The 25109-nt window shown below is 52.2% G+C and overlaps 1 protein-coding gene across 3 annotated transcripts in view; it reads left to right on the top strand.

Annotated features, from left to right (window-relative positions):
* The window catches only part of RASSF5 (Ras association domain family member 5), a 71737-nt gene that overhangs the window by 22691 nt on the left and 23937 nt on the right, over nt 1-25109 (top strand). For 2 of the 3 annotated variants that reach the window (XM_019434066.2, XM_019434056.2), the window contains exon 2: nt 1305-1426. In XM_019434066.2, the coding sequence (XP_019289611.1) occupies nt 1305-1426 (122 nt within the window). Of the gene's footprint in view, nt 1-1304; nt 1427-14908; nt 15496-25109 lie in introns of those variants that run through there. The other variant, XM_019434073.2, reaches the window with a different exon arrangement.

The raw sequence follows: 25109 nt of genomic DNA, 5'->3' as shown, positions 1-25109 counted from the left end.
GCCTTCTCAAGAGAGACTCTGCACCCTGCCTGGGCTGGGTCTTCGGGCCGAGCTGTGGCACCTCCGGGACAGGTGACCCCAGCTGGCCCAGAAGCTGTGTGCAGGAACCGCACCTCAAACCTGACCAAATCCGGGCATTTCGCCTGCTGATGGACTTGCGTGGGTTTCTTTACTTCACTCCCACCCTCTGTAGTGCTCTCCTTCCCTTGCCTGGCCTCCTGCTGAAGAGGCTGCAGAGAGCACCCCCCCGCCCCCAGGGGAAGTGCTGGCAGCACTGGCCCTGCTGCTGAGCCGTGTGTCACTGGGCAAACTCACTTCACCTCTCTGAGCCTCAGTCTCCCCACCGCTAAAGTAGTTCCCAAGGCTCTGTACAACCCTGGAGATTTAGTCCTGCTTCCATGGAAATGAACATTGTCTATGAAATGTATGCTTTCCCAGGGCGCCTGGGGGGCTCAGCTGGTTGAGCGTCTGACTTCAGCTCAGGTCACGATCTCAAGGTTTGTGAGTTGGAGCCCCGCGTTGGGCTTTGTGCTGACAGCTCAGAACCAGGACCCTGTTTCAGATTCTGTGTCTCCCTCTCTCTCTGCGCCTCCCCTGCTCGTGCTCTGTCTCTCTCTCTCTCTCAGAAATAAATAAAACATAAAAAAAAAAAAAGAAACATATGCTTTCCCATGAAGCACCTGATTTGGGATGTTGTCTGCAGGACTTTTAAGCTGGGTTAGAGAAGCCGCCTCCACATTTCTGGTTGGGGCAGGGTCAGAGACAGGTAACAGTCCTTCCTGTTGAGGATAACGCCTTTGTCCCTGGAGGTACTTTTAATTTGTTAAGACCTGTTCTCCCCTATGACTATGAACTTCCTTGTGCACCAGGCAGGGAAGCTATTACCTGTATCCTACAGGCTGGCAAAATGAGGCCCAGAAAACTGAAGTCTTTCTCCAGGGATCTGTGATCCCTGGTGATTGATGTCAATCAGTAGAGAGAGCACCAGCCTGAAGTCGGATGACTTGACCTTGAGAAAGTCGCTAAGGTCCCTAGATCCCAATTTCCTGTCTGTGAAGTGGCAATAATAATGATTGCAAGGTCACACAAAATAACGGTGGTGAGAACAGTTTGCAAACGCATAAAACACGCATTACCCGTCACCAGCCATTCCCCGTGGCACCGAGGTGTCCTCCCACGCTCTACTTCTCTCCTTCACGGTTTTCCTTCCTGGAGCGAAACGCCATCTCCCAGGGTATTTCTCCGGGTGGAAGTGGATAGAATCCTGCCTGACTCCTAATCCCCTGGTGCTTCTTTCCCTCCAGACTGTAAATTCACCTGCCACCCGGAGTGCCGCCATCTGATCCAGCTGGACTGCAGTCAGCAGGGAGGCCCATCCCAGGACAGACCCTCTCCAGAAAGCACCCTCACTCCAGTCTTCAGCCAGGTAGGCAGCAAAGCTCAGGGACCGGGCTGGGAACAGCTTCCTCTGGTGTCCTAGACTCCACTTTCTTTGCCCGGGAGCTCTGGTCAGCAGGAGGTGGCATGAATACCGCAGGCGTGCTGGATGTTGGGGTCTCCTGCTGGCCAGACACACCCCTTTCCAAGGGCCTGGGATGATGGAACAGGAACAGTGACACAGAGAACTGTGTAGACACTCAGAAGTGCTCTTCAGTGCTCTCCAAGCACAGAGCCTGCTTTGGCCGAGGGCTTCAAGCTAGAGGTGTGGGTATAGATGAGGGCAGGAAGGAGAGAAGGCTCCTGAAGGTCCTTTGAAGCCTCATAGCCCTGGGGCAGTGGGGATGTTGGGGCTGAGGCTCCTCCAGTATATCATCCTCCCTGTGGTCAGCCTGCTAACCTAGATATAACTTTAGAAGGGCTGGGCAGATATTCTTGCTTTGTGTTCAAGAACCAGGAAATCGATACCCAAAGCAGCCTCTGGTTCATGGGTTTAGCCAAGGCTCTTGAGTCAGGATGCATCCAAACTTTGATGTCTAGGATTTGGAATGGAGACAGGACAAGATTTTTTGATTCTTGCATTGAACGAGCCCTCATTGAGTATCCATTGTGTGCCAAGCACTGGTGAGAGTGGGGATAATAAATGGTGGTTCACAGTGCTTGTCCCCAGAGACCTTACATTCTGGCAGAGGACACAGAATACAGCCCAAGAGTATGTACTGTGATGCACGTTGCAATAAAAGAAGCACGAATCAAGTGTTTTGAGAATGCAAGGCAATTGTTTCTGTTGGGAGACATCAGGGACGTTTGATCTGATCCTTAATGTATGAGTTGCTGGTCAAGGAAGTACGGAGTGTTCCCAGATATCGTTCATCTATTCACTTAAGAAATAGGTTTTTAGGGGCGCCTGGGTGGCACAGTCGGTTAAGCGTCCGACTTCAGCCAGGTCACGATCTCACGATCTCGCGGTCTGTGAGTTCGAGCCCCGCGTCAGGCTCTGGGCTGATGGCTCGGAGCCTGGAGCCTGTTTCCGATTCTGTGTCTCCCTCTCTCTCTGCCCCTCCCCCGTTCATGCTCTGTCTCTCTCTGTCCCAAAAATAAATAAAAAACGTTGGGAAAAAAAAAAAAAAGAAATAGGTTTTTAGGGTTGACCATGTGCCAGGCCCAGGAATGCCAAGGACTTAGTGATGAAGGAAACAGACACAGTGCCTGCCCTCCCTGTGCTTGCGGTAGAGGAGGGGAGTGAGATTTTAAACAAATAAGCCCAGGGTGCTGTGAGAGACAACACAGGTGCCGAATGACTGGTTACTTCCTGGAGAGAACACGAGTGGCCCCGGGGGAATCCCAAGTGGGCCCCAGCTCCTGAGACTAGCCGTCCACAGGCATTTTCTGGCCATGATTAGTCACCTGATCTGCCTGTGGGTGTTACCAGCCTTCCTGCTGTTCCCCCACCCCTTCTCTCCCATTGGGAAAGCATTGCTAGAAAGCAAACATGATGTATGTTTCTATAAGAACGAGACCGAATGGGTTCTAAGGTACATGTTTACAAAAATTCTGTACATCCTCCACTCATTTTGGAATAGGAACTGTTTCTAGTGCGGCCCGAATGTAACCAGGCCTTGATGCCCCACGAGGGGTGAGGAGGAAGGAGGGGCAAGTCAGACCTCCAAAACCCTGCCTAACGATGCAGAATTTTGCCTAAGGTTTTCCTTACAAGATGGAGGTGGGGGGTTACAGAGCACACCCTGCAGCAGCATTTCCTAGAAATGGCAGTTTCTGGGGATATTTTTGGTTGTCCCAACTGGGGTGATGCTACTGGCATCTAGGGGGAGAAGCCCGGGATGCCGCTAAACACCCTACATTACACAAGACAGGCCCCCACAGCAAAGAATTATCTGGCCCAGGGGAGGTCTAGAAACCCTTCCCTGGAACAGTTTAGCTAGCTCCCAAGTGTGGTGGGCAGGCCCTGGAGTTTGCTCTGTATCTTGTCTCCCCCTCAGGGTGCCAACAGCAAACAGGGGCTTCCAAGTCTGAGTATTGGGAAGCAGAGTGGCCCCCCCCCTTTCCTCTGCTGGAAAGAGGAGTCAACCTCAGAACCATGTGGCAAACTGCATCAAGGCTGAGTCTAGACTCATCCACCAATGTCTAGAGTACATCCACCAGTAAAATATAGAAGGAGCCACACAGAACCACACAGAAGGGTCCAAGGGTCCCACGTGGGTGCTGAACGGCCCCCCAGCCAGCAAACAGTCTGGAGTGGGGTTTGCTCCCGGCCAGCTGGGTCGGCTGTTATGTTTGCCTTGGACAGGCCCGACTGCATGCTTCAGCACAGCCAGGGCAGGACCTAGCCTTCTATCAATAAAACCTGGGCCCTGCTCCAGGCTCGCTCCCCTTTTCTAAAAGGCTTGTTTATGCTGATTTCCGCCTTGGCTTGATTTTCAGTTAAATACCAGCATGGAGCTTTCTTTCACCTTGACGTGGTCACCTGGGCAGAGCTAGCTTCATGTGCCAGTGCCGTCTTCCTGGGAGGCTTTGTTGTGGCCTGGTCTGAGCTCAGCTAGTTTGGGGGCATATGGCTGCTGGGAGGTCTCAGCTTGGTGGCATTTCTCCTTGCAACTCTTTAAGGAAAAGAAAATCATTGATTTCCCTCCGTCTGGAAGGAACCACTGTGAGTTAACATTTTTACATTTTCTACCTGTATATTCATCCATTTTTCAAAACATGGTTGGGATCATCCTATAGATAAGTATCTGGCCTCCACCTTTGAAAAGCAGTAATCCCAAGGTTCTGGCTGTCTTCTCTCTGCCACGCCAGAGGGAGACAGGGAGGGAGGAAGAGGGGTAGGTGTGTGAGGGGGCAGAGATGGACTCAGAACCCCCAGCTGCAAACTTAACAGGCCCTGTGGGTTGTGCTTGACTCTCCCAAGTGGAGAAACGGAGGAAAGGTGCCCACCTGTTCTTTCTCCACCACAAACCTAGTACTTTCATTTTATTTTTGAGAGACAGAGACAGAGCTCGAGCAGGGGAGGCATAGAGAGAGAGGGAGACACAGAATCCGAAACAGGCCCTAGGCTCTCAGCTGTCAGCACAGAGCCAGACATGGGCTCAAACTCATGAGTCATGAGACCATGACCTGAGCCAAAGTCGGACGCTTAACCGACTGAGCCACCCAGGCGCCCCTATTATTATTATTATTTTTTTGAGAGACAGAGAGAGACTGGGTGCAAGCAGGGGAGGTTCAGAAGGAGAGGCAGAGAGAGTTTCAAGCAGGCTGTGCGCTCAGCACTGAGTCAGATGTGAGGCTCCATCCCACGACCATGAGATCATACCCTGAGCTGAAATCAAGAGTCAGACGCTCAATGGACTGAGCCACCCAAGTGCCCCAAAACTAGTGTTTTAGAATCTCTCCTTGGAGATCTCTGACGTGTGTGATATGTGACTTTTTCCCTGGGCACTTCTTGTTGACCTAGCAAATCCCCTTCATGTCCACCCCAGGTCCCTTCTTCAGTTTAACCCTGATTCCCAGAGAACATGGCTGGCATTGGCCAAAGACCACAAGAAATTGCCAGCATGGCTGCAGTTCCTTTACTAGGCCCTGATTACTTTATGCTTCAGGTGGTCTTTACTCCTAGATGTCACTCTGTGATGAAAAAAAAAAACCCTCAGGGACTCCCCGGTGCCCTCGCAATGGAGCTCGAGTTTGCCAGTTTGGTCCAGGCCTTTCATTGCCTTTGCGGAAGCAGACCCCGAGGGTGGAAGTTCTTGCCCCAACTGTTGATTCTCATCATAACCCACTGTAGCCCAGGGGACGCCTTGCAGCTCTGCCTCCGTGGCCTCTGGTGCCACTTGTGTTGGTGCATGGAATGTGCAGGTGACAAGCAAAACCAGAAGCGATCTTCCTTCCACTCAGGTCACTCACAGCCAGGCACTGAAGTGGTTTACACCTGCTGCTCCCAGGGTCCTTCCCCTCCCCCTGCCCTTTCGGGAGCTAGGAGCCAGGAGCACCCAGAAACCAGCCTCCCGCTCCTGGCTGCACACGGCCCGGCCCGGCCCTCACTCAGGCACTTTCCACACGTGGGAGTCTGGCCATCCCCATGTTCCTCCTGTGCTACGATTTCCTTAATATTTCTCTTTAAATACGTTCATTTTATCAAACTTAGATAAAACGTGTGTTCAAGGAAAATTTGAAAATCCTTGAACCACTGGTTTGATGTCCTGAGGATTTTTTTCCCTGACACATATTCAATTAATTCTTAATCTCTAAAATTGAAAGAACAACGTGTTTGCAAGGACTGCCTCAGATTCCTTCCACACGTATTTACTGAGCCAGGCACTGCTCTAAAATCCTTTTAGGTGCTGTCAGTGGGAAATGCTGCCTACGGAAGCTAGTCTCTTAGGTCATCCAGTGCTTCGATTACCAGCACACTGGGTCTGGCCCCTGCCTACGGGAGGCTGTGACTGTGGAGAGAACCTGGGCAGCTGGGAAGAAAATTCCAGCCATCTGAGCCAGTGCTAAGGCGCTCAGCCAAAGGAGAGATGGGAGGTGGGAGCGCCTGGGCGGCTCGGTCGGTTAAGCGTTTGACTCTTGATCTCGGCTCAGGTCATGATCTTACGCTTCATGAGTTCAAGCCCCACATCAGGCTGACGGTGGAGCCTGCTTGGGATTCTCTCTTTCCCCCTCTCACTGCCCCTCCCTCCCTCTCTCTCTGAAAATAAAGAAACTTGAAAAAAATATATAAAAGAAACAAAGGAGGGGCGCCTGAGTGGCTCAGTCTGTTAAGCGTCTGATTTGGGCTCAGGTCATGATCTCACAGCTCGTGAATTTGAGCCCCACGTCAGGCTCTGTGATGACAGCTAGGAGCCTGGAGCCTGCTTTGGATTCTGTCTCCCTCTCTCTGCCCCACCCCTGCTTGCTCTCTGTCTCTCAAAACTGAATAAACATTAAAAAAAAAAAAAAAAGAAATAAAGGAGGAATGGATCCTTAGGTACTTACCGTAGGGAGTCGTGCAGAGTGGAAGTAAGTCACTCCATGGTCCATACAGGGCAAGCCTATCTGTATTGTGTGTGTGTGTGTGTGTGTGTGTGTGTGTGTGTGTGTGTGTTAGTGCAGAGCAAGGGCTTGGAGGCTTCCTGGCAATCCACGGGAGAGATTTCACCTTGCGGGGGTGGGAGTAGGAGTCTCTGTCTCTGTTGCCTCCAATGGCCCTCCTGGATTTTTTATCCCGCCATCCCTGTGATGAAAACCTGCAGTGGCTTCCCATGGCTCTCAAAATCAATCCAAATCTGGACAAGCACAGACATCCTTCATGGTCTGGCTCTGCCAACTCTCCAAAATACCAGAAAGATGGGCCACTGTCCTGGACATGAAACCGAGACACTATGACTGTGGTCTGGCAGGCACTTTTTGCTATAAGATTGGTGATTGTCCTCTTCCCTGTGGCCCAAGGTATGGCTCCCCTTTGTAGATGGAAAGACCAAGACCCTGTCCCCACTCACCAAAGGGACAGATAGATGGCTTCCATAGCTCCAGGGTGGATCAGCCCCACAGGTTGCTGGCTGATACCTTTCTGCCACACCCTTACCTCCCACCCTCTACTGTCACTCCTTAGCGGGGCCTCTGCTGGAATGGCCTCCCTCAGCCCCTGCAGCCATGCGAGGTGACTCAGCTGGCATGGAGAGCTGAGTTTCCTGGCTCCTGGCCCCATGCTCCCTCCCACAGCAGGCACGCTGCTGTCTGTCTACCCAGCGCTCTGCCTTTCCAGAACGCTGGCCTGCCCCAACCCTGAGCCCAACAGCCACATGCTGAGCCCAGAACTACCACACGGGGGAGCCAGCCGCAAGACGGGGAGAGCCTGGGGGCGGGGTCTGTCCCTGCTCAGGCTCCCTAACACACACTGACACACACCTGCACCTTTCTCAGTGGATTCTGGGTCCTAGGTCTCCTCCGAAATGCTGGACAAATGTTTATCGCATTTAATTGTGACTGATAACAACAGTAGTTAACATTTGTTGAGGTATATCATGTGTTCTTTCTACTTGTTTTATCAGTTTTTGAGAGAGAAGTATTGAAATATCCAATTATAATTGTGGATTACCCTATTTCTCCTTACGGTTCTATCTTTCTGAATTTTGAAGCTCCATTATTCAGTGCTTAGACATTTAGGATTAGTATGTTCTCTAGATGAATTGACCCCTTATCGTTAAGAAATAACCTTCTATATCCCTGGTAATATTCTTTGCTCTGAAATCTACTTTGTCCAATAATAATATAGCCACTCCAGCTTTCTTTTGATTACCATGAGCATGATGCTTATTAATCCATCCTTTTACTTTTAGGCTATTTGTGTCTTTATAGTTAAAAGTCATTTCCTGTAGATAGCAAATGGTTGGATCTTGTTTTTTTTTTAAATCCAATTGGATAATCTCTGCCCTTTAATTGGGTTATTTAGATCATTTGCATTTAATGTGATTATCGATATAATTAGATTTTAAGTCTATCATGTTTCTATTTTTTCCTATCTGTCCTTTCTGTTCTTTGTTCCTCTTTTTTCCCTGCCTTATTTTGGAAAATTGAATATATTTTATGTTTCCATTTTATTTCATTTGTTGCCAGCCCACCCACATGTGCCAAAGCCAGTCTCCAGCTGTCCTGCTCCACTCTGGCTACATTTGGGACAGCTGCTCCACCCTCCACAGATTTCCTTCAATGCTCTAGAAGCCAGAAGTGTTAGCCAAAGCTGTCAGTGATTCATTTCCACTAGGCAGCTGCCTCTCACAGGAGCCGCCCCAAGGCCTATCTGACCAGCTCAGTCCAACCCATGGGGCTTGTTTCTGATCAGGCAGAGCTGAAAGCCTTCCCAACCAGGAGGCACCTGAGGTCCTGGCTCTGAGGAGGGACACAGCTCTAGTACCTGTTTCTAGAAATCCTTAGGTACTGGAGACATTTCCCTGTGTTCCTCACAGCTCGACCCCGACTGTGGCTGCCTGAGATGGCCTCTGGGCGGGCCAGGTCAGTCCTGAGTCTCTGAGGAGGCAGCGAGGCCTCTTTCTACGTGTCACAGTGCAGGAGTTGTTTGTGTCTGACCCTGGTGACCACGTTGCCCTGGCTAATGGAGGACTGGTCTTGCCTGGAGAGGGGCAGGTGGGGGGCAGGGTTGTTGATCAGAAACACCTTTTGTGATTTTCTAGTCTCATCAAAGGAGGACAACTAGAAGGTAGACTCCCTGTGTCTGACTCGGACCTGACATGAGCTCTTCAGGACCTGTGCCTCTTGGTATCCCTGCCTTAACTGTGTCCAGTGTTTTTAAATGCAAGGGCCCTATCAAAGCTGTCAGCCAAGCAACAGAAGTGCTGTGTGGGCTAGAACCCGCGAGACAGTGAATCTCCTGTGAGTCTAACCTAAATGGTATGTAGCCACTTACCTTTTATGACAGGAAGTCGCCTGAGGAGAAATAGAGCTCTCTGCTCTGCACGGCTGGTTTAATACTGTAAAATGCTGCTCTCAGGATGGAGGATGGCATTCTTAAGATTCAAGCCAGAGAGGGCATCTGGGAAAGGCTGCTTCTGAAAAGCATGGGGAAGGTGTGGGAGGTCTGGTCGTTACCGGTAAATATGTGTCAGGAAGAGGGGAGGACATAAGATTTTGACAGGCAGAGAAAGCAGCAGAACAAACCACAAGAGGGCAGGGAAGCTGCTGGGAGCATGAATCAAATGTTGTGCGGCTGCAATGAGGGATGCTCTATGCTAGCTGGAGATGGGTATGAACTGCCTGCTGGGCATGTGCTGTGAAGGGCCTTGAAGGACCGACTTGGAGGGTGCAGTTTGGAACATTATTGTAGGCAGTGGGGAGTGAGAGTCGTTGGAGGAAGGACAATTGTAATGGCAAATTGTCAGATACAGAGGGTCTGGACTGTAAATCAGATTCTACCATTTACTTGCTCTGTGACTAGGGCAAACTAAGCACGCTGAGCCTCAGTTTATTCCTCTGCAAAATACTTCCTCGCAGGGTTGTGCCGATCAAGTGAGAATATGAAATGTATAAGAGCTTGATAACTCTAATATAACTTCTTCTTTCATGTTGTTCTACTAGACTGTGCATGGTGACAAGGCAGAGGCTATGTCTAATCCAGGCCTGAATCTCAACTCCTGGTCTGGTACTTGCCATGTAGAAGGTACCCAGTAAATATTCCTTTTTCTTTTAAGTTTATTAATTTTTGAGAGAGAGAGAGTGAGAGACAGACAGAGACAGAGACAGAGGTGGGGGGAGGGACAGAGAGAGAGGGGGACAGAGGATCTAAAGCAGGCTCCATGTTGATAGCAAAGAGCCTGACTCGGGGCTCAAACCCACAATGACCTGAGCCAAAGGCTAACACTTAACCAACTGAGCCACCCAGGCACCCCTGCCCAGTAAATATTTCTTAAATGAATGGATGAAAGAATCAGCAATTAGAGCTCAACACATAATAATAATTATAGCATAGTAATAATTATAGTACAGTGATAGTATAGTATAGTCTAGTATACTATAGTAATAGTTATTCAATAACTATTAGTTGAAATTTGAATAAAAGGTTTTGTGATAGAACAGTCGTGATTAGACCTTCGTATAGAAGGGTGACTTTGGAGACACCTGGGTGGCTCAGTCAGTTAGGTGTCCAACTCTTTGGCTCAGGTTATGATCTCACGGTTCATGGGATCAGGTCCCATGTAGGGGTCTGTGCTGATAGTGCAGAACCCGCTTGGGATTCTCTGTCTCCCTCTCTCTGCCTCACCACTGCTCATGCTTTTTCTTTCCAAAATATATAAACAATAGGGGCTCCGAGGTGGCTCAGTTGGTTAAGTGTCTGGCTTCTGCTTAGGTCATCATTTTGCAGCTCGTGAGTTTGAACCCTGCATGGGCTCTGTGCAGACAGCTCAGAGCCTGAAACATGCTTCGGATTCCGTGTCTCCTTCTCTCTCTGCCCCTCCCCCACTCTCTCTCTCTTTCTCTCTCTCTCTCAAGAATAAATAAAAGTTTTAAAAAGTTTATAAATAAATAAATAAATAAATATTAAAAAAAAAAAAAAGAACGGTGACCTTGGCGATAAGGGTACGGGAAGTTTGGAGACGGCAGAGATGGAAACAAAGGAAACTACTGGAAGGCTTTGCAGTAATCTACATTAATGGTATTCATTGAGCTAGGAAATGTGAAGGAGCAGGTGGAGGGGGAGGCGGGGAATAATAAGCTCAATTTGGGGCCCATCGCCAGTGAGGCTCCAAGGGAAGGGCTGGGTATTCCGTGAGCTGTTGCATCTTGCCACGGGGAGCTGCCTGGGAGGGTGAGAATTCTGAGACACGAGTCTGTGAGGGATAGTTGGCACCATTGGCACAGGTGAGACTAAGCTCCCAGGGAGAATACAGGCTTACGGGAGCAGAGGTAGGAAGAGAAGACGGTCAGTGGCTGGGCCCTGAGAAACCTCAACAAGCTAAAGGGAAGATGGGGGCAGAGGCGAACTGGGAAAGTAGTTCCTGGCTTGTGATGGGCTATGATTTCGGGCAGGGTGGCTATTACGAGAGCAATCACAAGGGTAAACACCTTATACTACTGCAGGGTGTCCCAGACCTTGATTCTGAAGTCAGACAAGCCGGGTGGGTTTGGCTTCGCCATTAATTAGCACATATGATTATGTGCAAATTACTTAACCTGCCTGAACCTCCTTTTCCTCTCTGGAAATAGAGATAATAAGTGTAGCTTCCTCATCAGTTTGTTGTAGGGACTAAATGAAATGATGCACATACAGTTAGCGGCACAGTGCCTGCACATACTGGCTAATAATAATTTCAAAATATGTCTCAGGGGTCGGGTGGCAGGTACCTGACCCTGGTTTGAAGTCTCTGAATATGTCGGCAGGTCATAAGGCCCCAGATCCGATCTCTACCCCGACTCCCTTCAGCGGGACAGATGAAGAATCCTGAGGTCCAAAGCTGCTCCAGATGCCATACCAAGCTGGAGTTGAGCTGGGGTAGCACAGAGCTCCTGACTTCCAGTCTTGTGATCCAGCTTTTCTGGAACACACAGAGCCACGCAGTGCCTCCAATGAGGGGGATCTGGGCACATGCCAGGAGCACATCTGAGAAAGGAAGAAAGCTTAAAATAGTGTCTTTCATCATCTGACACTTTGAGGCAGGAAAGTCACCCATTTCACCATTTCACTTTGGCCTTTCTGAACCCCAGCACGATGCCGTGGATTTAAGGCTCCAGAGCCTGCAACCTAAGGTCCAGACCCCTCTTTCTGGGTCCAGAGACAAGAGCAGCCAGTTCCTGTCCTTTGTGTGTTCACCCCAGAGACTTAAAAAGCTACTGCTCGGGCTCTTCCATTCCCCTGCCCCCTTCGCCTCCTCTGGTCAGGTTGTCACCGCTGTTGGTTATTCACAAGGAAGAGGTGCTGACAGGGTCATTAGACACTGAAAGGAATCCAGTCTTCCTTTCTAAGGGTCCCTGGAGCTTCAGTCTAGATTTTTCCTCCTGGAGGCTGGCCAACTTATTCTATTATATTTGATCTTTGCAGCTTTCAGAAGAAAGTCCCAGGGTCCTCAACAACACAGTCTCTGTGTTGCTGGCTTCTTTACTCATGAGTCTCTTCCAGGCCTAGAGTCACTGACAGGTGGAGCAGGGTGGAGGAAGATACTAACTAGGAGGTAGGAGACTTTGGAGGTATGAGCTGTGATGGAACATGCTACTTCCCTCACTTTCCTGTCTATAAAATGGGTCTGATACCTGCTTTCAAGATTCTAGAGCCGCCCAAGTAATGAATGGTAAAAAGGCTTTGAGAAGCCTTATTCAGACACCAGTTTTTCTTAATATTTGGAACAGCAGAGAATAGCACCCTAAAAGAACACGAAATCACTTCGGACTTTTCCTAAGCATGTCTGGCAGCTAGTGCGTCGCTCACAAGGGGAGACTCATGCCGACTCCTGGGGTACTTTGGCTTGACGTTTAAAGAGGCTGTTACTAGCTGTGTCTTAAGATCGCGCATTTTGAATGTGTAGCATTGCAGTTGCTTTCCAGAGGTCTCTGCGTGACTCCCAGGACACAGTGCGGCCCCCAAAGAACCTGGGGCTTGTGTTTTCTTAAGGACTGGATTCCCACTGAGCAAGAAGGTTCCTTTCATAAAGAAAAGTGTGCTTCTTTGCTGGCTGGACAAAGCAGGTAGGCTGCTGATGGCCCACGGATCACGCAGAGCCCCCCTCTCTGCAGCGTTCCTCGTTCTGGCATTGGACCTGGAGGCACTGGTGAGGCCAATACCAGATTCCTTTGCCTGAACCACTGTCTCTGGGGAATCTTCCTTCCAACAAAAATAAGTAAGTAAAAAGCCTCTAAAATACTCAGCTGAAGGGGCACCTGGGTGGCTCTGTCGTTTGAACGTCCACCTTTGGCTCGGGTCGTGATCTCACGGTTTGTGAGTTTAAGCCCTGTATCAGGCTCTCTGCTGTCAGTGCTGAGTCTGCTTCGGATCCTCTATCCCCCGCCCCCTCTGCCCCTCCCCAACTCGTGCTCTCTCAAAAATAAATACATTAAAAAAATAAAAATAAAATACTCAGTTGAAGAAAAGATTGTTCCAGATAATGCCAGAACCTACCTTCAACCCTATTAAATGTCAGCTCTTTCCCCAAAACACCTTGTAGCTCACTCGAGCCCCCATCCCCAGCTGCTTGCTTGCACTTATTATCTCCCTGTTAAGGGTGGCAGTTACGGGTATTGACCCTTCTCCTGAGCCCAAGGCGGTCGGCCGGGGGTGCCAGCTCTCGGCTATCTCATGTTTGGACCTGCCAGGCACTCACAGGCTTCTGGGAAGAAGACTGTGTGGGACGATGGAGCCAGATTGGGCTGCAGTGTGAAACCCTCCTGAGCACTGACAGATTTGGCTAAGGTGGGGGAGGGAGAGGACTCCTCATAAAAATAACGAGAGCTGAAAAAGGAGTTGGCAGCTTGGTATCTGGGGGCTGAGTCTATCCCTCCAGCCGGTATGCTTCCCTGGGACTGGCTGTTTCCGAACTGCAGGGAGAGCCAGGTGAACCTACCTGCAGAGCATCCTGTTAACTCCTCTCAGCCACTCTCAGGATGCTCTGGGGTCCACAGGCCATCAGACTCCATCAGCACGGTGCCCCCAGCATTCCAGGCTCTGAAGGCTTTGTTTTCCTTTCCTGGGACTCCAGGCCGCATTATACAGAAAGAGGGCAAGACGCACACCAGAACAGTCCCATTTCTGCTGAGAGGCTGTAGATCACAACGGCTAAGAGCGTGGGCCCTAGAGTTGCATAGGCCCGGGTCTGAGGACCAGCACAAATATCCTACTTGTGTGACTCTGAACCTCAGTTTCCTCATCCATAAAATGGGAATAATAATCTCTACCTCAAGGCTGTTGGGCAAGTTAAATGGCAGACTGCATGTAAATGGCCTGGCACATGTAGGAGTTATTCAAGCAATGGTACTTCGAACTATTGCTGTACAAACATGGTCTGAGGCATAATGGGGGTGTTGCCCTAATTGCTTTGGGGTTAAGCCCTAGTCAAGGAAGATGTCCCCTTCATCTAGTCTCATGGGGAAATGTACACGGCCATCTATTTTTTTTAATATATATATATTTTCAAAGTTTATTATTTATTTTGGGAGAGAGAGAGAGGGGGAAGGGGAGGGACAGAGAGAGGGAGAGAGAGAGAGAATCCCAAGCAGACTGCGCACTGTCAGATGCTGGGCTGGAAGTCAGGAACCATGAGATCATGACCGGAAGTCTGACATTTAAGGGACCGAGCCACCCAGGCGCCGCAACGTGGGCCATCTCTGATGGAAATGACAAGAACTGGCAAAGACCCCTCTTGCCAGAGTGTCAGGAAAGTGCACAAATAACCTGGGTGGTGGCTGCAGACTCCTTTGATATCCTGAGTCTTCCTGAGGGCCAAGTTCTGCGTGTGTGGGTGGAAGGGGAGGCTTGCTCTCCAGGTTGCCATAACTTTGCATATGATTTGCATATGTTTGTGGGGCCCCTGCAGTTTCTTCTGGCGTCTCCAAGTTAAAATATTGCTGCTTCTGCAGACAGAACAGATATTGATTTTCTTCTTCTCCGGTTACTTCTCTAACCACTCTGATTGACTGGGCTCCTTCGCCCAGTGAATGGGGGCTGTGAGAGTGGGATGAGGAGGTGGACGGGAGGGGGGGGGGGGGAGGAGAGACGCTGACGACCCTATAGCACATTCTACTCCGTGAACATGAGCCATCATGGGTGATGAGAATGAGCTGTTTCCAGAAGGATGAAGAAAAGACCTAGGGAAGTGTCTCCCTCGGGTGCGTCCTGGTCTGTTCCTTCCCCGCATCCTTGACCTGACCTCTGGTGCCCCGGGTCCACCTGGCCCCGGGATCCAGCGCCACCCAGTGAGGCGGGAGGCGCGGGGTGGGGTGGGGGTGGGGGGGAGCGCGGGCGGGGGAGGGGCGCCGCGACAGCCGAGCAGGGCTTTGGGGAACCTTGCGAGAGGAAGTGGCTTCCGACTTCTCCGCGCGCAGGGCGAGCGGCAGGAAAGGCGCGGGCAGGGGGAGGAGGTGTCGAGATGGCGCTCCGCGCGCGGGGCGGAGGGGACGAAACCGCAGATGCCGAGTGAGCCGGCGAGCGCAGCGCGCGAGGCGGGCGCCCACGTCCCACCCCGGAGCTTGCAGCGCCGGCGGCGCGCGGGGAAGCGCGCAGGTTACGCCGCCGCCCCAGCCGCTCGGGCCCGGGCTGAGAGCCCAGGCGGCCGGCTCCGGCTGCGCCTGGCCCCGTGACCGCCCACCCGCCGGCGGGGCTGGGAGCTCGCGCCCCGCGGGGCCCGGGGCGGGGACCCCCCCACCCCCAACCCCGACCCCAACCTCGGCCGCCGCGTGAGCCCGGCCGGTCACACGCGCCCGCTGCCTCGCGGGGCTCCGGGCTAGATGACGGTGGACAGCAGCATGAGTAGTGGGTACTGCAGCCTGGAGGAGGAACTGGAGGATTGCTTCTTCACTGCCAAGACCACCTTCTTCAGAAATGTGCAGACCAAACAAACTCCGAAGGTAAACCTGATGATCGAATGCAAGAGCGGTTCACGGGGGGGCGGGGGGGAATAACCTCGGGTCTGGAAGGGAAACCTGCATCCTGGCCGACAGGCAAAGCCATGTGTTACCACTGCCGGTGGCCAGTTGCCCTGGGGACCCTCGTGAACTTGTCTGCTGAGCCGACCTAGGGTTGGATCTGGAGCCCTTCGGGGACCACCAGCAAGCACTGTTCTCTTTTTACTGCCCTTTTCAGTATTTCCTGTCCCTGGACCTTTTCAAAATGGCTCTCTATGACTTGGGGACAGCGCCTGGCTCAGGGTCTGGCAGCCTGCTTACCTGTGCCTGGGGAGGGTGACAGGGCAACTACTTTTTTCTTTTTTTTTTTTTTTTCATTTAACTCCCCAAACCTGAGCTTTGAAGCTCTAGATGTAAAGTGGATGGCACCCGGTAGGATAAACATTCATAGGTTGAAACTTCCGTATTGTGGGTAGCCAGGAACCATCTTAAAACACAGTTTTAGCAACTTTGCAGAAGTGCGTCAAGTTTTTAGAAGCAAACTATAATTTCTCTTCTACGTCATTGTCCTATGACCGTTTTAACTTACTGGCTTGCTTGGGGTAACCTCAAGGGCGAGTGTATGTGTTTCCTAATGGGGTCCTAGTGCTTCTTGTAGCAACTCTGGACACCCAGCATGCCTGAGGCCCCTGGCCACACCCTCCCAGTTGCCACAGATCACTTATCTGCCACATACTTGGTGGGAGTGGTGGCAGAGCTCTGTTTATTTGTTATGTTATTTAGATGAGAGGGATCCAAGCCAAGCCTTTGGAGAGGTTACCTAAAAGAGACTGTTTGTAGACCGAAGTGAGCCGTTAAATTGCACAGGTGTGTGCAGGCTCATCATTAATTTAGCAGTCTTACATGGATAGATTCACGAAAAACTTCCCCAGGCCTGACTCTGGGGCTTCCTTTGTGAATAATTCATCTTGCCTGTAGGTCCTGCATTTGCTGGGATCTGACATCACACGAATGTACTGGACCTTTCAATTGTGAGAGGGTACCCAAGAACCAAAGGAAAGGTTTTGATTTTAATGTTCGAAGGAATCAACTAAAACAGGCCCCTGGAACCAGCACCTGCTTTCTGGGGCACCCCTTTATGAGGCTGGAGAGCAGGGATGTTTCCGGAGGGCTGGGGGCGGGAGCAGGTAGAGCTGTAGATAGGGCTCATGCAGAACAGTGTGGTTGCAGACGGGAGGTGTCCTGCTCTCTCCTTAGGGTTCTTGCCTCATTGTGTGGACTGCCCCCCAACCCCCACCCCGAAGGTACTCCAGCCGTCTAGGGTCTTTAAGACCGGTGGCTCTCAACCTTAGCCACACACTGGGGAGCTTTAGAAAATGTGGGTACCTGCCCACAACTGGAGAGTCTGACTTCATTGGCTTGGGGTACAGCCTGGGCATCAGGATTTTGAAAAGCTCCCCAGGTAACTCTGATATGCAACTGAGGTACAACCATTGCTCGAGCGAGTTTTGCTGCTGCCTGGGAAGGAAATGGTTCCTGTTTTTAAAACAAAGTTTAGCTGCTGTGCTTACTGCCAGCCAGGCTGTAAGCTCTTGGTCCCAGAAGGTGGGCTTTTTGCATGATTGGGTGGAGGAAGACGCACTGCAAAGCTGAGGTTTCTTTTACTTGACAAATGAAGGAGGTAGCCGTTTCTGGTATTTCTTGGGAGAGATAGAAATACCATACACGGAAATATGCTGGGGTGGGGTTGGGGGTGGTGGGTGACTTGGTCGTTGGCCCAAACAGCCTCCTGTCCTCCTCCCTGCCTCCCAACACTCCTTCCCAGCATCAGTCCTGAAAATACTTTGGTTTGGCGCCCACATCAGCTCTTTCTTTACTCTGTCTAGTTCTTAAATCCATTCCCTATCATGACGCCTCTGCATATCTCCCTGCCTCATTTTGCCCAAGCACAGAAGCCCTCGGGGGGGCAGGAGTCCCTTCTAAGAAACTCCTGGGTGAGCCCCGGACAGGGTGATAAGGAGAAGCGCTTCCAAAAGGAAGGGGTGGTAGGCACCCCCACCCCCTAGCCTCACCCCTGCCGAGCCACTGTATGAGATCTGTGACCCAAGGGCAGGGCTCCTCAGCCTGGACTTGCCTTCAGTGCAGTCCCCTCCGGGGAGGGACAGGGCACCCTCTGCCTGGCAGCGAGACCTGGGGTGGCCCTGCCGGCTGTAAAGGGAGCCGTCTGTCAAGAGGCGTGTGACTGACTCAGGAACTGAGGAAGCTTCATCCAAATGTTTCCTTCTTTCAGCCTTCGAAGTGTTGTTCTGCCTTTAATCACATTTTTAGCTCTGTCTTCAACCTGCTTCTTGGAAAGAGATTTCAAAGAGATCTGTCAAATCACGACCTCATTCTAACCCCCAACGATGATGCTTTTTTCCTGACTCAGAGATCGCCTCTGAGCGCCTAAGGGGATTCCTCTTTCCTGTCTCCACGGAAAGTGTTTGTGTATTTCCTGGTGGCTGAGAGACTAGGGCCCCCATTCAGGCAAGGTAAAGACAGCGGCTATAAATAGCCTTGTCAGAACAACCTGTATCTGCTGCTGGCCCGAGCCTGGCTGGGACCAAGCCATGGGGCAGCCTCGCTGCTGTTCCTGGTGCCACCACCTGGGAGTTGTCACTAGCCCAGCCTCCAAGGAGTCCCTGTCTCCAGTCCCTTTGGTGGGAGATTGGGGAGTGAGGAAAGCCTCCCCTTTCACAGAAAGGAGGCACCTGAAGGTAGATTGCAGCAGAGAAAGGGGACCGAGCCCTGGGCTCTTGCAGAAAATGGCAGCTGCCTGGGGAGCTGTGTCTCTGAGAGACAGGGCCACTGGGCAGCTTCAGGAGGTGAGGCCGTGCTGTCCGGGGAGTGTCCCCCTTGCCTGAGCACAGTTAGGTTGCATTTCCTTGGGTTTTCTGTGTCCAAATGAGGCTCCTGGAGGCTTCAGGGAGCACCCACCTGTGTGCCTGGCAAGGTGCACCCTGCCACCCCAGTCTACCATTCTGCAGCCTAGAGGGGTGGGGGCCTGTCCAAGGTCATGCAGCAAGTTTTTGATGGACCCAGGGTTAGAACCTACATCTCTTGCCTCCTGACCCTGAGATTTTTCTGCATTAGTCCTACAAAAGGCAGCATGTGACGGTGCAGGGCCGGTGACGGTGAAGGCAGACCCTCTGGCCATCCCTGCCATCTGCTTCTTTATTCCTGTCTGGGGTCTGACCCTGGAAGTGGGGCCGGCTTCCACCCGCCAGGTTTCCAAATGCCCACAGGTGGCGGCAGTTTAGGGTTTGGCCTCTGAACTCTCCTTGCGTGTTCAGCAGGCTCCGGGACCCGAGGACACTGGGGCCACCCCATACGTCGGGGTGGCTGCTCCGAAAACACACGGAGCCTACTTCTTGCAGAGTGTCAGAACTGAAAGGGATCCATCTGGTGTGGTGCCCCACTTTACAGATGGAGAAACTGAGGCCCAGAGGGATGGGAGGACTTCACGAGGCCACAGGTGTGACCAGGTGGGGCCAGGACTAACACCCTTCTTGGACTCCTTGTCAGGTGCTATGCTTCATCCTCTTCACTCAGTGAATGGGCCAGGACAGTCTTGGGTCCTTGTCCTCTCAGAGCCTCCTACAAAATGGAAAGACCCAAACAACCTTAGGCTCCGTCCCATAAGGCACACTAGCCAAGGGGACATTGACTGTGCATTGAACTGGCAGGGAGTTCCCTGCCATCGGTTCCAAAATCTTGCAACTTTAATCATGTACAAGTTCTTTTTGGTGTCTATCCTAAAATCCTGCTTGTTGTGTGTTTTCTTTGTGGCTATGGAGAGCAGAAGGTTGACTCTGTCGATGGTTAAATGTCCTGAAGCCCACGTGGGACACACTCCCATCCTCCTCCACTTGCACGCTCAGGTTTTCTCTGGTCTGGGTTGACACCACTGATCCTTGAAACATTCAAGGCAGATGCACAGAGGAAGGGGCTCACAGAGGTCGGAGTAGAAGCCCCTCTGGTTCTGTTCCTGCATTCGGTCTCATCTCCTCACACCTCCTCTCCTCCGTCACCCCCTTCCTGGACGGGGCCTCTGTGGCACTCCGGGGACGTCAGCCAACCCTGATGACCAGTCAGGGAAATACCCATCGCTCTGCCAGCAGCAGACACAGCCCCTGCCCCTGCCCTTCTTGGCATAAGAGAAAAGAATACTAAAAATAAATATGTTCCAAATGTGAGCAATAGAAATAAAAATAAGAATCTGCAGAACCATTGTTTTAGGTGCTATCTCAGAAGCCTGCACAGACCAAGGCGAACCTCAAAAGATGTTTCATGCCGGCCCAGCCCCAGGATAGCCCTCCTTTTAGTCCGTAGGCTGTATCCCCCTCCCGTGGAGTTCTTTGCCATTTGCCTTCTCTGGTCCTTCCCGGCGTTGCTTTTCTCCGTGAAGATGGAAAGCCTTCTAAGACCGCAAGTCACATCCCCTTCAGCTGCAATGCAGCACCAAGCACTGGTTTCACAAGCAGAGTTCTGTCCAAGCGCTGGTTAGGTTTAGTTGCCATGTCTTCTCTCCGGCATCCTGTATCATCAGGAGAGACTAAAGGTTCTAACGGCCCCTGTTTTTCAGTCATGGAACACAAGAGCAGTTTATTCCCGCCCCGCCCCCCCCCCCCCCCACTTTAAGTCAAGTTGCATTGGCAGGTGGGGGCTTAGGATAACACATGCAGATTTTTGTGGGCCAGGCCCGGAAATGGTGTGTTTCTTACACCCACACGCCATTGGCCAGAACTCAGTCACATGGCCGCACCTGACCACGAGGGAGGTTGGGAAATGAAGTACAGCTGTGAGCCCAGGTGGCAGAGGAAGAGGCTGTGGTGAGCATTCAGCTGTCTCTGCACGCACCCTTCCTCCCACCTTCTCTGCGCAACCGCCTTTGGAAGTTCTGCTCATACTTTCTTGGGGACGGGTCATAGCTGTCTCTCCAGTCTTGTACCTCTCCTTCATCTGTCACCATGGATATGCCGTTCCCGGGATGAGCTCCTGTCTCCCCCTGCTACACTGGCAGCTCCTTGAGGACAGATGCTTCTCCTTACTCAGCGTTTCTCCACTCCTCTGGAGCATCGGAAGCCCCCAGTGCTGCTCCCAGGTGGTCCAGCCCCCTGCCTCGGAGCGCCCTTTGGATCAGGTTTTGAAAGTGGAGATTCGGGGGCCCCACCTCAGACTTACTGGGTCATGAATCCTTGGAAGTAGGACCACCCTCAAACCTGCCTTCCTCCGGGTGATGAGCCTATTTATTGAAGTCTAGGAACCACCTATTTAGGAAATATTTAGTAACTTCAGTTGAAATACGAGACGGCATTTATCACAGAGTCCAGAGAGGTTCTTAGGCTGGAAATTGAAGCCAGAAGGTACAAGGATCTGTCCCTGGCCACACAGCTAAGTAGCGACAGAACCGAGGCCTCGGGGCCCCTGGGGCCCCATTGTTCTCCCTACGACCTGCCACCTGCCGAACAAGGCTGCTGCAGTGGCAGCCTTTTGCCGTCGTGACCGGCACGTGCTGTAGTGGAAACAGCACAGACCCATGAGCCAAGTCCTGGCTTGTCATCCCCGCTGCAGCTCGTAACTGAGGAGCTGTGGCCAAGTCTCTTCATCCCTCCAGGCTGGGACCTTCATTGTCCTTCCCACGACAGCACCTGTGGGAGGAGCCTGTCCTCATTTTCTTCCCCAAGAGTCCCTCGCCTCTTTGCACGGGAGCAGACCCTTCTCACCACCTTCTCATGGAGTTTAGGTATTGACGACCAAGCTCTAAGTTGTAAGGGCTTCCCCGGCGTGGGGGCAGGAAGAGGGCCTACATGACTGACCCCGGAGGCCCCTCCTCTACGACTACTTGGGACTCAAGACATCCTCACCTCTGTGCCCAGATGCCTCCCCTCCGGCCCACCCTTCCTTCTTCGCAAGTTGAGACCATTTACTCTGCCTCAGCTGGCTTTTCCCTGTAGAGCAATTCCAGTTACAATTTGGGGCACCTGCCACATCCATCCATCCAGGCAGTTAAGGAGAAAGGAAGAAAGATTACACACTAGCATCAAATTCCAGCTCTTAGTTCACAGTGTCGGGTTGGACTCTAGATCCAGCTTCCAGCCCGAGTTTGGAAGGGTGGCCCCACTGGGCTCAGGCTGGGTGCCCAGGAGCCTGGGTTCCCTTCTGTCTTCCACTCTCGACTCATCAGGTAACCCACACCTGTGTACTTTCTGGCTTTGGGATCCTTCTGTATGAAGGACCCAGACCTGTCCTCATTAAGGGCCTTGGTTTCCTCTTCAGTCTACCTGTAAAAGAAAGTGGGGACCCAGGCCTGGCCTGGCATATATTCCCTGAGGAAAGAGGACAGGATAACTTTGCCAAGAATCAGGAGCATTGACTTTCAGGGCCAGGAGGACAAAGGGAGCTGTAGGGACAGAAAACTCTGGGTCACTGGGCCTGTGGCTTCTGTCCGCGGTGCTGTCCTCTCTTCTCTTCTCCCGCTCCACCCCAGCTTAGCTTAGCTTAACACTCTCCAGCCTATGTCCCCCATCTATCTCTCTTCCTGGGTCTAGAACCAAATATTCTGTAGCCTTTTGGAGGGCTCCCATGCCCTTGGACAGCTAAAATTTAATATATCCGGAAGCAACTCATAGTTCTGCCCATAACTGATTTCTCTTGGTATCTCTGCCTCACCCTCGCAGTCACCTACCTTTGAAACCCCGGCGTCTCCCCCTCCTCCCTTTTGTCCACTCCGTCACTGTGGGTTCTGCCTCCAGTGCTGCAGATGCCAAACCTCTCCTTTCTGTCCCCTGCCCTGTGTTGGGTGACCATCACCTCTCACCTGTATACTCCCGGAAGTCACCCAACTGCTTTCCGTCCCGTTTCTTCCCCTTTTGTACACCCTGCTTACGACTGCCAGGGGCATATCATCTGGTATCACGAAGCCTTCCGAGTCTCCTCCTTGCTTCCAGAGTGAAGCCCACACTTGACTCTGGTTCTTTATATAGCCTCCCAAACCCTGCAATACCTGGCCTCAGTCAAACCATTGTGTGTTTAACTTTCAGCACTGAGCGCCAGGGGTAAGGAGGACAAGGACAGATAAAACTCAGTCTCTGCACTTACAGACTGATGTTGTGCAACAGACCCTAGTTCCTCCCCTCCTCATCCATGAAGTGTCTGGATGGGTGGGGGCCGCTGGGCGGAGGGACGGCCAGGTGGAAGACACTCTGCACGTGACACATGACTTTCACCAGGATGTGGCAGCCGCTCCCGGGACCGGGAGCTGGAGGGGCCAGCTCCCAGGATCAAGGGGTTTGGGCATGAATAGCCTAGGAGGTGGTGAGGGCAGGCTGGCAGCAGACTGGCAGTGATGGGGCTGCGGCAGCCGCTGGGAGGGGCGTGGGAGATTACCTTGACCTCTGAAAGGCGTATACTCCCCGAGGTGGAGCAGACTGCCAGGAGTCATTGCAGCCATTCCCCTGTTTGCCTGCAGGGAATCCAGCACAGGCAGGGGAGGGGAAGCTGTACTCATTCCCGCCATCCTCCTCCAATTCATTTTTCAGCCCTTCCTTGCCCGGGGTGCCATACAACGCGATTCCAGCTGCTTGGATCCCTGCTCCACGGGGCACTGTGAGTGTAGGGAGGGCAGCAGCCCAACGCCACCTGGTCCCGACAGACCACACAGGCAGAATTTCAGTTGTTGTCAAGCCAAAAGATTGGCACCTTCCATGAGGTCGTATGTGAAAGAGGGCTAGCCAAGGGGGAGGCCCCCACCCCTCATTCGTCCCACTCCAAGACACGTGCTCCTCCCACTACACACTTGGCGCTTTGGGTGAGAGTCGAGTTTGAAAAGCTCCAAATGAGCTCCAGTCACCCATCTCAAACTCTGTTGACACCCCGTAGGCAGCGGGGGTTCTTATTCAGCTAGTTCCCTGAAATCCAGGTCAATTCTTCCTGCTCTGGTCTTGGGAAATCTGGCTCACCGTACTCCGCTATCACCATTGCATCAACCTCCAGTTCGTGAGCCCCTCAGTGTCCTTCTCATCGCCTGGCGGTCCCCCAGTGGGAAGAGTGGTGTAGAATGGTCCCCCGCACCGTGATGTGGATGACAGGCGGGAGCCGGTCTGCAGGGCTCTGACCTTGCAGTGGGGAATGAGAGGCAGGTCTCCACTGGCTGGAACACCAAGCGAGGCGGTAGGCGGGGCTAATCTCTACATTCACGCACGCAGGGGAGGTGTGGGTTCGTGGGGAGAATGTGGAAGCTGGTGGATCTAGGGTGTCTAGAGATCATTTCCCATTGTGCCCACTTCTCTGCGCTCCCCAAACACCAGCATATCTTTTCTATCCCTCCTTTTGATGGGCTGTAATTTCCTGGACAAAGGACCACATCTTGGTCATCATTGTGTCCTCGGCACGTGGTAGGTGCTTGATGCACGTTTGGTAAGGAGGGGTGGGCTTGGATCTTCCTTCTAAATAAGAGAGCCCGAAGAGGCAGTAGGGGCTCCCCGGAAGGCCCATGCACAAACGCTTTAGGGCACGGTATGTGAAAGCTCATCTCCCAGACTGTTTTCAAGGGAAGCTTGCTCAGATTCTGGATGTGGAATCGATGGATTTTTCCAGTAACTGTGAAAAGAAAAATCTCACTGAGTGAGCAGAAAATGCAAGGACAACTTTCCAAACATAGAGCGGCCTCTCCAACCCATCTGTGATTGCTCAGCTGTTTGCCCTGGAGGATGAGGGCAGGCAGGGCTGGGTCACTAAGCAACCGGGCCCTGGCACCTGCTGGCAGGAGTTGGTGTGGTCCTTCCTCATGTGGGGCCTGGGAGGGGGAGGGTTGGCGCCCAGGGGCCCATGTGAGGAGGCGGGAGAGCCTTCTGTGATGGGTTTCTTCTCTCTGCCTTTCAGCTGTGGAGAGAGGCAGGTTCAGGGGGAAGAACCAACATACTTCTCATTTAACTTCCCAGTCTAATTCTAAGCAAGTGGAGACCTTGGTTTGGCAGTCCTGGTAGTTCAAGTATCCTCTGTTGGCTCAGGTGATGTGGGCAGGTGAATCGGTGCTGGGCCTGGGAACCCAAGCCACAAGCCTTCACTGTGTGTGACCTCAGGAAGCAGGCTCACCGCTCAAGTCCTTACTTTCTCCTTCTGTACAATGGGTAACTTGGCCCTCCAGTGAAGAATAAGCGCTAAAGGAGGGCCCAACTTTTGGTTGTGGGACCCCAAGGAGAACTCCCCAGCTTGGGATAATAAAAGACACGGAGATGGGTGATGAATTTTGACATGGGGATATGGGGTTCATGACTGGGGTGCACGGAGGTATAAAGACCAGGAGGGGGTCTCCTGGCAAATGGCTAGAAGGTATAACAGCGACAGTGAATTATTGGGCCCCGATGTGGTGGCAGGTGCTTTCCGTGCGCAGGCTCAGTTGATCCTCACAACAACCATCTGTGCTTTCCATCTGACAGTGGGGAAACTGAGGTACCAAAGGGGTCATGCAGTACTAAGGGGCAGATCCAGGATTCAGGCCCAAGTCTAATGCCAGAACTCCTAGCCCCTAAGCTCTGCCGCTTCTCCTAAAGCTCTTTCCAGAGTTTTCCTACTTG

The sequence above is a fragment of the Panthera pardus genome, unplaced genomic scaffold (genome assembly GCF_024362965.1).
Source record: "Panthera pardus isolate Hobbes unplaced genomic scaffold, ASM2436296v1 HiC_scaffold_21, whole genome shotgun sequence".
Taxonomy (NCBI): domain Eukaryota; kingdom Metazoa; phylum Chordata; class Mammalia; order Carnivora; family Felidae; genus Panthera; species Panthera pardus.
This window is presented reverse-complemented; position numbering and strand designations above follow the sequence as displayed.